The sequence below is a fragment of the Acinonyx jubatus genome, chromosome C1, assembly GCF_027475565.1.
Source record: "Acinonyx jubatus isolate Ajub_Pintada_27869175 chromosome C1, VMU_Ajub_asm_v1.0, whole genome shotgun sequence".
Taxonomy (NCBI): Eukaryota; Metazoa; Chordata; class Mammalia; order Carnivora; family Felidae; genus Acinonyx; species Acinonyx jubatus.
In genome coordinates this window covers 199,170,086-199,182,660 of record NC_069381.1, presented here as the reverse complement: position 1 = coordinate 199,182,660, position 12,575 = coordinate 199,170,086, and the positions used below count along the sequence as shown (strand labels likewise).

Genomic DNA, 12,575 nt, shown 5'->3' with positions numbered 1-12,575 from the left:
GGGAGTGTTCAAGTATTGTGACCTTGGTGGTGGTTATACAAACCCACACACGTATAAAATTGTATAGAACTTAACCACACACACACACATACACACACATGCACAAATGAGTAAAAATGAGTAAAAACAAAACAGGAAATCTGACAAAGATCAGTGGATTGTGTCAATGTCAATATCCTGGTTGTATTGAAAGCACAGGTTTAAACAGATATTTGGCAAATGTTCATAGCAACATTTTCCACAATAGTCAAAAGGCAGCAATAGCCCAAATGCCCATCAACAGATGAATAAACAAAATGTGACATATCCACACAATGGAATATTATTCAGCCTTAAAAAAGAATGAAATTCTGGTACAAGCTATAATATGGATGAGGCTTGAAAACATCATGCTAAGTGAAGTCAGTCAGACCCAAAGGGACAAATATTGTAGGATTCCACTTATATGAGTTACTCAGAATAGACACATTTATAGAAACAAAAAGTAGAATGATAATTTCCAGGAGCTAGGGGAAGGGGAAAAGGGAAGTTATTATTGTTCATTGGGTACAGAGTTTTGTCTATGGTGATTAAATGTTCCGGAAATGGATGGTGGTGATGGTTACACAACAGTGTGAATATACTTAACGTCACTGAATTGTACACCTAAAAATGGTTAAAAGGGTAAATTTTATGTATATTTTGGTACCCCCCCCAAAAAAAGTGGGAAGAAATTCCTGGTTGTAACATTGTGTAAGAATTTTTGCAAGCTGTTACCACTGGGGGAAAGTGGGTAGAGTATCCATAAGATCTCTCTGAATTATTTCCTACAGCTACGTGTGAATATGCAATGATCTAAGTTTTTAAAATAGAGGAAAAGGATGGGGTTTAGTGAATGAATATTATACTTCAATAAAATTGATTAAAAAAAAAAAAAAGACCACCAGAGCCTCTGGAATCAAATGGCCTGCGTTTGCATTACTTACTAGCTCTGTGACTTAGGCAAGTTTCTTAGGCCCTCAGTTTCCTCGGAGAGGGGGGGATAATAAAAGTACTTACCCTTTAGAGTTTTTGTGAAGCCCAAGAAATGCACTGAGAACTCTTGTTAGTTGCTTTTGTAAATTGGGTTCCAACATGGCATTGGTTACTCTCAGTTCTTTGGAACTCCAAATGCTTCTTTTGGAGCATTTGCTACAAATATTGCTACAAATATTGCTGCAAATATTGCTGCCTGTGATGGTTTGATTCTCAGTCTTGCCCACCAAAGCCTTTGGATGCAGTGGGACACAAACACGGGACATTTGTGATGATTGAGTAACAGAGGACAATTCCATGCACTATATCATAAAACAAAATGAGAAAACCATCAAACTGAACAAGAACAGGTTTTATCATGAATGCTGGTGTTGGGGGAACAGCAGATTTAACCAAAGGAAAGGAGGCACATGACAGAGATTCGGAAGGCCATAGCTACACCTTCCAAAGACATTACCAGCCCTGGGGTTATATTCTATCATCAAATGTTAAAATGTAAGACTTTCCTTTTTTTTTTTTTAAATTTTTTAAATGTTTGTTTATTTTTGAGGGGTTGGGGAAGGGGCAGAGAGAGGGAGACATAGAATCCGAAGCAGGCTCCAGGCTCCAAGCTGTCAGCACAGAGCCCGACGTGGGGCCTGAACCCACGAACCAGGAGATCGTGACCTGAGCCAAAAGACCTTAGTTTAAGACCTGAGCTTAACCGACTGAACCACCCAGGCGCCCCAAGACTTTTCTTATAGGGCTCCATCTATCTGTAGCATGGTCTTAGTTTATCTGCTCCCTACGGCTTCTGGTGGGAGGAAAGAAAACACGGAAACAGGCAGGCTTGCAGGCATTTGCTTAACCCACTTCCAGGGTCTCTCAGTTTCCTGGACAGCAGTGTTTTTGTTGGGTTCCCAGACCCTTCACCGTCGCATCCTGAACCCCCTGCAGAGGCTCAAACATTCAATGCTCCCTCCCTCTCACCTCCAGGACGCTGCCTATCCTCAAACATCCTCCACACCCTTTGCCTGGCAAACAGCCTTTTGTCCTCCAGGACTCAACTCTGGTGTGACCTCTTCCAGGAAGCCTTCTTTGATTTCTCCAGGACCAGGCTGTGTGCTCCCTCAGCACAATGCCTTTCCCACGTACTCAGGCAACTCAGCAGTGAGGCTGCTGTCAGGGATAGTGCGGGAGGGAATGCGCAGCTTCTGGATGCCTGGGAAAGGAGAGAGACAGTGCACGGTTCAAGCCTATTTGGGGAGTTTCTAAAGCAAGAAGGTGCCTCTTCTCTGTTCTGGGATCTGTTTCCAGAGAGCCACATCTGATCTGTTTATCAGAGTGAATTTATACAGGGACTCGAGCCAACCCCCTGGGTCCAAATCTTGGCTCTTCCACTGGCCAGCTGCATGGTCTTGGCTTTAACCTTTCCCTCTTCTGTAAAATGGGTACAATAATAGAACCTACCTCACAGGGGTGCTGTGAGAATCACATGAATTACGGTGTGGAGAGGGATTAGAATAAAAAGTGCTATATAGTACTTGTTCTTACTATTATCACTATTCATTTCCCTCTGCCTCCCTGGGCTCCCTTTACCAGGTCAGGTGCACATGAAACGTTCCCCTGCTGCACGTATACATTTCCTTCTTAGCACCTTCTATGGTCCACACTCACACGTTCATCTATGGGATCCTGACTGATGTCTCTTCTCTTCTAGGCTGCATGTCATGCGGGTAGGGCCTGGCCCTAATCCTCCCATAGCGTCCCCAGATCCTAGTCAAGGGCTTGTTACTTCAGAAGTGCTCAATGTTTGTTTTTTCTTTGTTCAGAGACACATATGTCTTGGTATTATGGAGCAAGAGAAAGGGGTCATAGAAGTTCAGGGGACAAATGATAAGATCTGAAAGCAAACCCGTTTTGAAATGGATGTCACAGAGCAGGCAGGGGAGAGGTGGGCTTCTTTGTAAGTTGCCTGATACAAGAGAGCTCAGCAGAGGCAGGATCTCTGTGGGTTAGATGTCGCTGACCCTCCCCCTCCCCTGCTGCTGCAGAGCATCAAGGACCGGAGGGGACTCTGAAGATCTCTGTGGGAATGTTCTGGGTGCACTGAGCGACCTCAGTTTCAGTTCTCCACAGATGAAGTGAACTTGCCAGGGCCTGGGGTGTGGGGGGGGGGGGGCTTGTCGACCCAGCCGTGCCTATGTCACCATGACTGAGCACTCTGGAACCCCAGCCTCTCCTGCCATATTGTGTTCCAGCCGTCCTGACCTTCTGACTGCAGCATGCTGTGCTCAAGGGCCCTTGCATTTGCTGCTCTGTCTGCCCACGATGCTTTTCCCACAACTCTTCACAGGTCTGATCCCTTGTCATTCCTTCAGGTTCCAGCTCAAGTGAGACGTCAGGAAGGCCCTCCCTGAAGTCTCAGCCCTCATTCCTCCAACCTTGAGTCACTTTCTACCCACGACTTGGCTTTATTATTATTTTTAAAAATATGCTCTTTTTAAAACATTGATTCACTTATTTTGATGGGGCAGGGAGGAGCAGAGAGGGAGAGAGAGAATCCCAAGCAGGCTCTGCACTGTCAGCGTGGAGCTGGACGTGAGGCTCAATCTCACGAACTGTGAGATTATGACCAGAGCAGAAATCAAGAGTTGGACGCTCAACTGACTGAGCGACCCAGGTGCCCCTATTTTTTTTCATAAATGTCAGGAATTGCACATATGAAATTACTTCTTGTGTTTGTTACCTATCTCCCCATGCAACCTGTAAGCATCATGAGGACAGTGACTTTGTCTTGTTGCTGATTTCCCACTGCCCAGAACAATCCTGGCACGTGGAAGGGACCCAATATTTGTTGAGCTTAGTACCTGGTTGAATGAAGAGATCTTACCCTCCAGAGCTGTTGCTGTCCAATATGGTAGCCACGAGCCACACGTGGCTAAATTGAAATTAAAATTAAAGTAGGGGCGCCTGGCCGGCTCAGTCAGTAGAGCATGCACCTCTTAATCTCAGGGGCGTGAGTTCAAGCCCCATGTTGGGGCATGGAGCCTACTTAAAATAAAAAATAATAGTAACAAACTTAAGGTAAAACTCCAGTTCCTCAGTCATATTAGTCACATTTCTAGTACTCCACGGCCACATATGCCTAGTGGCTACCACAACGGACATTGCAGATACAGAACATTTCCATCACTGCGGAAAGTTCTGTCACACAATGCTGCTCTAGACCATAAACACGCATTACACTTTTCTACTTTAACTCTTCACTCATGTCTTTTTCTCTGCCTGGAATGCTTTATCTGATCCTTAATAAAAATCCTACACATGTAGAATTTGGGAATGTTAAAACAAATAATCAAACCAACTAACCTTAAGATCAATTCAACAAGCACAGCGCATGTATCCTTCAGGATTGTTGATTCATGCAAAGATTTAACTACAGAGATGTTCAGTGCAACAGTGATTGTAGTAGCCCCTCCCAAACCCTGAAAACAAAACTCAAAAGCAGGCTGTGGGGGGCCCGGGGGCAGGGGGAGGTTGGTCAAATTATGGTAGAGGCATCAAAAATAGATGACCATGCTGGGGCACCTGGGTGGCTCAGTCGTTTAAGCGACCGACTTCGGTTCAGGTCATGATCTCAGGGCTCATGAGTTTGAGCCCCGCATCCGGTTCTTTGTGGACAGCTCAGAGCCTGGAACCTGCTTTGGATTCTGTGTCTTCCTCTCTCTCTGCCCTTCCCCTGCTCACACCCTGTCTCTCTCCTCTTCAAAAATTTTAAACATTAAAAAAATAGATGACTGTGTAATGCCATGGAACTCTTTTCAAAATATAAAGCCACTTATAATGCAGGAAAAAAGTTACAAAACACAAGGAGATTGGGGTCAGAAGTTTCCAGCTTTATCTGTCATGTTTTAAACTTGTAAAAAATATAATTAAGAATGTAATTATCAGTCAATGGGCACTTATTGCTGTATGATTTCATTTTTGTTAAAAAAGAATAAAGTCCCATGAAGTTGTAAAGACCAGATCAAACATTCTATATAAGTGCTTGACATGGGGGCTCCTGGCTGGCTCAGTCAGAAGAGCATGAGATTTTGATCTTGGGGTTGTGAGTTCGAGCCCCACGTTGGGTATAGAGATCACTTAAAAAAAAAAAAGTGCTTGATGTGACGCTAATTAACACTGTATTGCAACTATATTGCAATAATTAAAAAAAAAAAGATCGTGTTAAATCAGGAACCAAACAAAAAGCTGCTTGTCAGAGTAAATGGTGAACAAACACTGGCCACTTTTATGCATAGAAAAATGAGTAAAGAGGGTATTTGCCAGAATGTTAAGAGTGACTGCCTCTAGGTTGAGAAACTGGGGTGAATTCATTTTCTTCTATTGGTTTGTCATGCTTTTCCCAGTTTTCTCTAGTGAACATGTATTTCTTTTGAAATAAGGGATGGGGGCAATAAAAGATATTTTTAGAAATTCTTCCCAGTGATTGTTCTCCATGAAGCCTCGCTTCCCTGAGTCCTGGGTCACGGCCATCCTCACCATAGTACAGAGCTTCTCCGGGCTCCCTCGTCTGGAAGAGGCAGCCCCACGAGTGAATAGATGGACAGATGGAGCCTGCACCCCCATTACCAGCTGTCCGTGAGAAGCTTGCCTAACATTCGCTAAGGAGCTTCGCCCAGCCCTGGGTAGGAACGAGCCATTGGCCAGACCGACATTGTGCAAGGGGCCTAAAGGAGTCGATGATCGCCGGCCTATCCTTTTTCGGTAACGGGGGACCCTGCACACAGTTTGGGGGTTCCTGTGTGTCAGCGGAAAAAGAGGCGGAGTGCGAGAGCCGGCGGCCAGTGGGTTTTGGGAGGCTTCAGAGGTGATGAGCGAGGCCAGTGGTGATCCAGGTTAACCCCCCCCCCCCCCCCCCGCCTGCATTTTTCTTGGTTGGTGGGGGTGGGGAGGAGGGCAGTTTGGTTTATGCTTAGTGACATCCGGAAAGATTCTGAGGGCCAGGAAGCCCCGCCCCTTTATCCCCACTAACCCAGTGACTAAGGGTGTGGGTTTTGGCTGCCGACGTCCAGGTTCGAATCCTGCTTCCTACGTATTAACTCTAGGAGTTACTTAACCTTTCTGCGCCTTTATTTTCTTCTCTGTAAAACAGGGATATTGATCATAGCCTCTCGGAAAAAGACTGAAATTCGCGGACAAACTGTGAACAGTTCCTGTTTTTAGCCAAAACACAATAGTCTGGCCAGGGAAGGTTCCGGCGCTCACAGCGGAACCGCGGAGGCGCCCTGTTTATTTCCCCCCCAAACCGCAGTCCAAAAGGCGCGCTTCCGGAGTGAGTCCCTCTGGATCCCCTCGGGGGACAGGGATGCCCCGCTCCCTGCGCATCCCCGCACGCGGCGCCGGGCCAGCCCTAGTCGGTGGGGCGCTCCGGGTCCAGCGAGCGGAAGGGGCTGGGCCGGCTGGAGGAGCGCAAGGCGGGGGTCGGCGGGTTGCGCTTAGCGAACGGCCCAAAGTACTCGGCGGCGAAGGTGACCACGTCGGCCGGCCGGCGCAGAAGCAGGAAGAGCAGGAAGTCCGAGATGAGCGCCTGGGCCTCGGGGTGCTGCCGCAGGTAGCTGTTGTGGCTGACACGCAGCTCCTCCTGGCGGGGGGGCCGAGCGTGAGCGCGACCCGCGGACCCAGCGCCCCAGGAGCGCACCCCTCCCTTCGCTCCCTCGGGGTGTGCGTTTCCAGCCGGCACCGAGGGACATCAGTAATGGTGGGGTTTATGCTGGGTGAGGGGGGAGAGGAACGGGGACCCCAGGCTGACGGCAGCCTCTCTCACCTTCCGGCCCAGGAATCTCGAGTAGAGCTCCATATCCTCCTCCCACACCAGGGGCTTCTTCTCAAACACCGGGGCAGGCTCGATCTCATCTGGGTGGGGAGGGAGGAAGGCTGCACACCCCCAGCCCCGGAACCTTCCCCACATACAGAGGGATGCCCAAGAACACCCAAATGGCAGGCTCGGGGAAAAGCCCAGGGTTCTGCTCACCTGGCCAGAGTTGCCAGAAGGAGTTCCCTGAAAAATGATCCTCCCCTAATTGCCTTGGGGTCAGGGGCTAGAGGGCAAAACTTCTCCGTCTGATTTCAGGTTCTGATCCTACACTCAGTCCAGCCCCTGCACCCTGGAAGGCCCCAGGTGTTCCCACCTCTCCTTCACTCTTCCACCGGCCAGAGGCTTCACTCACCCTTGTCCCTCAAAACAGGCATCTTGGTGATCATGCAGCACCTGGGGGAACCCACCTGGATCCTCTTGGCCAGGTGCCTGGGGTACAACACAGACATGAGTGGGGGGCTTCCCAGACCAGCCCACTCCCTTGAGAGCCGTCCTGGGGGTCTCCCTTCACTGGTCCCCAACACCCTGCTTGAGTTCCAGGGTTGTGTTCATTTCTAGATCCCCAGATGATGGCCCCTGCTTTGCCTGTTCATGCCCTTTTTGCCGCGTGCTGGTGTGCCAGGTCTGGCATGAGACCTTTAGCCCTAAAAATGATGAGCCTCCGGGCTATGTGATGCTCAAAATAAAAACAACACCCTAAGTTATCAAATAAGGAAAGCCAGCAATGTTCTGATTACTTTTTTTCCAGTGTAACAAATGATGATATCAATACCTCTTTGGAAATTTCAGGAAACAAATTCGTTCCCCCCTCCCCACCCATTTTCTTCTGATTTGGTGCCTGGGCCGTGCTGGTGCCAGCTTGGCAGTGAGGGCGCCAGGATGCTTTCCCCAGCACTTTGATTCTATCCTATTGGGTATCAAGTTGTTCAAACCTTGGTGTTCTTCAGCATCACACCCATCACCCGTGGCAGCTGCTTTAGCTACTATGCCTCAGGCCTTGTGGGGTCAGCAGTGACCTCCTCAGCTGCTCAGAGCTCTTTGGTGAGGGTTCGGGAGGCATGGCAGGCATCAGGAGAATGAGTAAATATGTGAAGGGAGAGTGAATGGTGGGGATAAAGCCGTCCCCCAAGATGGAGCACCCATGCTTGTGCTCAACACTGCCCCCTTGCCCCCACTGTCAGTAGCTCACCCATCAGAGAGCAGGTAGAACCGGCAGGAACCAGGGATGCCTTCTTCGGAGTGGACAGTCTGCTCCACGATGAACACATCCACCTCCTGGTGGCCCACCTGGATCGTCTGGGTGCCCAGGGCTTGCTGGCAGCAGCCAAGATGGAGGGAAGCGAGGTGGATACCCAGCAGGGTCTCCCCACATCTCACCCTGGCCCTCTTCACTTTGCCGCTTCATTTCTTGTCAGTGATTAGCAACCCTTGACTGTCCAGACCCTCAGGCACCACAGGATTTGAGATGCACCCCCGAGTTAAGTGGGGACCCCCTCCTAGGGATCCAGTTCCATGCTGCTTGTGCCCCAACCCTACCTGTATCATCTGGATGACCAAGGGCTTCTAGTTGGCCGAGTCAGTTACAGGGATGAAGCTCAACCGATTAGGTGAGAGCATGTGGGGCGGGGAGTGAGGGACGCTGGGCAATTTGAGGGAGGGGCCGGTGATGCTCTGAGGAGGGGGCTAGATTGAGGTCTGTGGCCGCCGTGGGCCCATGCTGCAGGCAGACTGCCCTGTTGTAGCTAAAACTTAAACCCCTGTGCTGGCTGCGGCCATGGGGAGAAAGTGCTAGCATAAAACGTGTGTTTCAAAGAAGATGGGGGGACGTGAGGTGTGCCTGTTTGTGTCAGACACATTGCTGTTTGTTGCTTGTGATAGAAAAGACTAGAATGTCCTTTACAAAGCTGGTCAAATCAGCCTCCAAAATGTGTGTTTATGTTTTTATTTTTAAAAACTGTTTATTTACTTATTTTGATTGAGAGAGACAGAGACAGAGAGAGAGAGAATCTCAAGCAGGCTCTGCACTGTCAGGGCAGAGCCCCACTCGGGGCTCCATCCCACGAACCATGAGATCATGACCTGAGCTGAAATCAAGAGCCGGACACTTAACCGACGGAGTCACCCAGGCGGCCCCCAAAATGTGTGTTGAGAGGCACAGCTTTAAAATCTCCCATTGCAGGAAGTCCTAGGTGTGTTGATTAGTTTTAGCCACAATAAAAGAGAAAAAACACCCTTCCCGTCTGAGACACAATAAAAGAGCATTTAAGTGCCGTTGGAAATGGTGTATTTCCTGATATTTAAAAAATGCGTCTCTAAAAGCAGCCCTCCACTATATTTACTTTTCCTGGACTGACCGTGGTGCAAAAAGCATTGCTTCTCTCAACTGCACACAGCTTTGGTGCCTCTTATCCACTCCACCTGTGTCAAACATGATCTTCTAACGAAGGCGGTCTTGCTGGGGCTCTGCCCCGGAAGTCCCACCTCCATGGCCCCAGCCCACTCCTTCTTTCACCCCCAAGCTGGCTTTTCTCCCACCTCAGCGATCTCTGTGCCCCTTCTGGTTTCCCCCAGGCCAAGTCCCCCTCCCCCCCGCCAGGGAGACCCCTTACATAAGTGGAATAGCAGAGTTTGCCCTCTGTGTCCAAGGCCAGGAAACGGGCGTTGCTGGGCACCAGCTGACGCCAAGCCATCACCCTCAGCAACAGCAGGTTGGCAGCCTCGGAGACGAAGCCCACAGTTGAGCTCCAGGGGAAAAAAGTCACTTCGGTCTTCACTTCCTGTTCAGGAAAAATCCGGGTCAGGGATGTTGATCTGGGAAGGGGTGAGGAGGACGGGAAAGCCAGTTATTGGGCATATGGTCCTTGTTGAGTCCCCATGCCAGGCTTCTGGTCTGACACAATCTGGCCCCTTCTCTCGGCTTCCAAGAGGACGTGGGGTACGGCTCCCACCTGTCTCTCACCCTTACCTCACCCTCCTTGACACTTCTGGTCATGACCAGCTGGTCATCCTGCCTCACCAGACTCATCTTCCTCTCCATGGGGAGGATGTGCAACTAAGGGCCAGAGCACAGAGAGGGGAATCAGGAGCTCACCCGACTGTACACGAACAGGACCCCCCCAGAAGCCACCTGGCCCGTTCTCCTTTATAAATGACAAAACTGAGGAAAGTTTGGATAGAAAATCTTCCATATGTAGTAAAGTTCAAGAGCAGAAGGCAGGGGTGCTTGGGTGGCTCAGTCAGTTAAGCGTCTGACTTTGGCTCAGATCACGATCTTGTGGTTGGTGAGTCTGAGCCCCGAGTCAGGCTCTGTGCTGACAGCTCAGAGCCTGGAGCCTGCTTCAGATTCTGTGTCTCCCCCTCTCTCTGACCCTACCCCATTTGTGTTTTCTCTCTCTCAAGGATAAATAAACATTTTTTAAAACTTTAACAAAAAAGAACAGAAGGCGTGTTATGGTGTAATTCGAAGTTCAAAAGCATATGCACTTTAGAATATGGGTTTTAAAAGATGGGAATGGTTTCTGTGGGAAGGTTCTTAGGCATGAGTAGGTTTCCAATGTGTAAAATGGTTCATGTTCCAGAAGTCAGCGAGGTGGCCGGGGCAGGGTGTGGGAGGCACAGAGCAGGAGAGTTTGGAGGCGAGGTAGTGACAGGCCCTTGGGAAAGGCCAGGCTCTGGGAAAGGCCAGCCCGCGTGGCCCCCCGGAAGATGCTGGGCTTCCAAGGTTTTGTATTAGGAGAAGGTCATGAGAAGCCACCTGCTGCCCCCGATAGATTGGCTTCCAGGTTGTGTGTGGTGGGGATTGCAGGGTAACTCGGGGACAGTTGGGGTAACATTCCACTGAGCCCCCCCACACTTCTTCCCTCCCTCTGTCCCAGGGTCTCTATTCAGACACCTGGTTTGGAACCAAAGCTGGGGGCCCCAGGAGGTACCTTGATAAACTCCTGGGTATGTTGTTCCATGATATGCAGGTCCCACGAAAGATAGCCTGGGGTAGGAGGAGAACGTCGCCATCACCGGGGACAGGACTGGAGATTGCAGGGAGGCAGGGTGGTGGCCCAGGCTGGAGGACTCAGGTGCAGTGTGACCGTGGGGAAAAACTAGGGGGTGCTCCTGTCTTAAGTCTGTGGCTGTGATGAATCTCCCCGTCACCCCTACCTCCCATACTCCTCTTTGCCTCATTCTGCTCCCAAGGTGAAGTGGAGGGTTGGTCCTGAGCAAAGGTCCTAGGCATGGGGGGAGGGGTGGGAGGAAGGATGGAGGTGAAGCCAGTCAGGCAGCAAGAGCTCTACCCAGGAGGGAGATTCCGCAGAGCATTTTGTCCACGAAGCCCTGGCTAAAGGCGTGCACGAGGAGGCAGTGCGACATAATGCCAAATTCGTCTTTGTATTTCCCTCTCTGCACTTCGATGGTCAGCTCTCCCTCAGGCTCCCCCGTGTCTGAGACCATGGCCAGGGTCTCGGAGAACAGCAGCATCTGCAGCTCCTCCTGCTCTGGGGGTGAGGGTCCCATGGGGGCAGATAAAGCCCCAGCCCCACCCCCCCGCCCGACTCTCTGACCCTCCAGCCACCCTCTCCTCATCCCACGTGTCTCAGGCAGCTCCTGCCTCGTTCCCTTGGCCTCTGCGACAGCCAGCGGATGAAGACCCCTCCCCCCCCCCAAGTCCCCATGTCCTTGGGGTCCTTCCTTGATGGTTATTGACAAATAGGTCCCCCCACCCCCCACCCCACCCCCCGTTGCTTTCTGAGTCTCAGGCCAATCAAGGCTGAGAGAGCCGTGGGCCAGGGCTGTGTCTTCTCTTTTCCTGCCGCCGCCCCCCCCCCCCCCCCCCCGCACTGTCCAGGCTCACGGAGGTTGTTGAGGAAGTGGATGGCTTCGGCATTGGCCTCTAGGGGTGGCGAACTCTCGAGGGCTGAGGGCTGGTGGTCCTTGGCTCTGGGGCCTAGGGACAGAGGAAAGGCTGAGATGGCATTCTTGGGGAGAAGGACAGGCATGGGACAGGGGTCCTCAAAGCAGCATCCTCCAAGGCCACCCCAAGGAGGATTGTGAGGGAGAAGATGCCCCTTCAGCCTCTAGTCCTGCCAGCCCTCTTCCCACCTGTGGATGGATGTTTAGAGGACATCCTGCTTTCTGCTACCCGATCTGTGTTCAGCTGTCTCCATGGCAACCGGAAGCCAGCTATCGCCTCTTAAAGGGCCACCAACACACCTCACTAAACCACCAGACCTTGAAAGCAATGGTAGGAACTGTGGTCTGGGGCTCAGGCCATGTCTGAAGTATTGTCCTGCAGAGGGAGCATTTGACACGGCAGGGGGATGACAGGGGTCACTAGAATGACCTTAGGGAGCCCTGGCTGGCTCAGTCAGAAGAGCATGCAAACCTTGATCTCCAGGTTGTGAGTTTGAGCCCCCCTTTTGATGTGGAGAGTACTAAAAAAAAAAAAAAAAAAAGGAATCTAAAAAAAGAAAAAAAGAATGACCTTAGAAGTTGTGGCCCTGAGTCAGACATGGCCTCACGTGCATAGAACCCAGTCAGATGCCACGTGAAGAGTGCTACATGTAAGAGTGATGGCGATAACAACGACAGTGACCACAAACCCTTAAACCATGCTCACGGCAGGCCAGACATTGTTCTGGAGGCTGCACATACGTGATCTCATTTAATACTCAGACTAACCCTGTGGATAGATGCTTTCCCCCCTGCA

At 50.6% G+C, this 12,575-nt stretch overlaps 1 protein-coding gene across 6 annotated transcripts; it reads right to left on the bottom strand.

The window, feature by feature from the left end:
- Window positions 1-5,908: 5,908 nt before the first annotated feature.
- Window positions 5,909-12,043, bottom strand: CATIP (ciliogenesis associated TTC17 interacting protein). Of its 6 annotated transcripts, none has more exons than XM_027050811.2 (10): window positions 11,969-12,043; window positions 11,721-11,813; window positions 11,164-11,364; window positions 10,804-10,859; window positions 9,840-9,926; window positions 9,484-9,651; window positions 8,064-8,188; window positions 7,227-7,303; window positions 6,824-6,912; window positions 5,921-6,640 (listed from the first exon to the last, which is right to left on the bottom strand). In XM_027050811.2, the coding sequence occupies exons 1-10, from the start codon at window positions 11,991-11,993 to the stop codon at window positions 6,410-6,412; spliced, it is 1,152 nt and encodes a 383-aa protein (XP_026906612.1). In that variant the 5' UTR covers window positions 11,994-12,043; the 3' UTR covers window positions 5,921-6,409. The 6 variants fall into 6 exon arrangements, with proteins under 6 accessions (XP_026906616.1, XP_026906612.1, XP_053071759.1 ...); XM_053215784.1 differs by having other exon boundaries at window positions 11,164-11,359; XM_027050803.2 differs by lacking the exon at window positions 11,969-12,043 and having other exon boundaries at window positions 5,922-6,640; window positions 11,721-11,962.
- Between the last annotated feature and the right edge of the window lie 532 nt (window positions 12,044-12,575).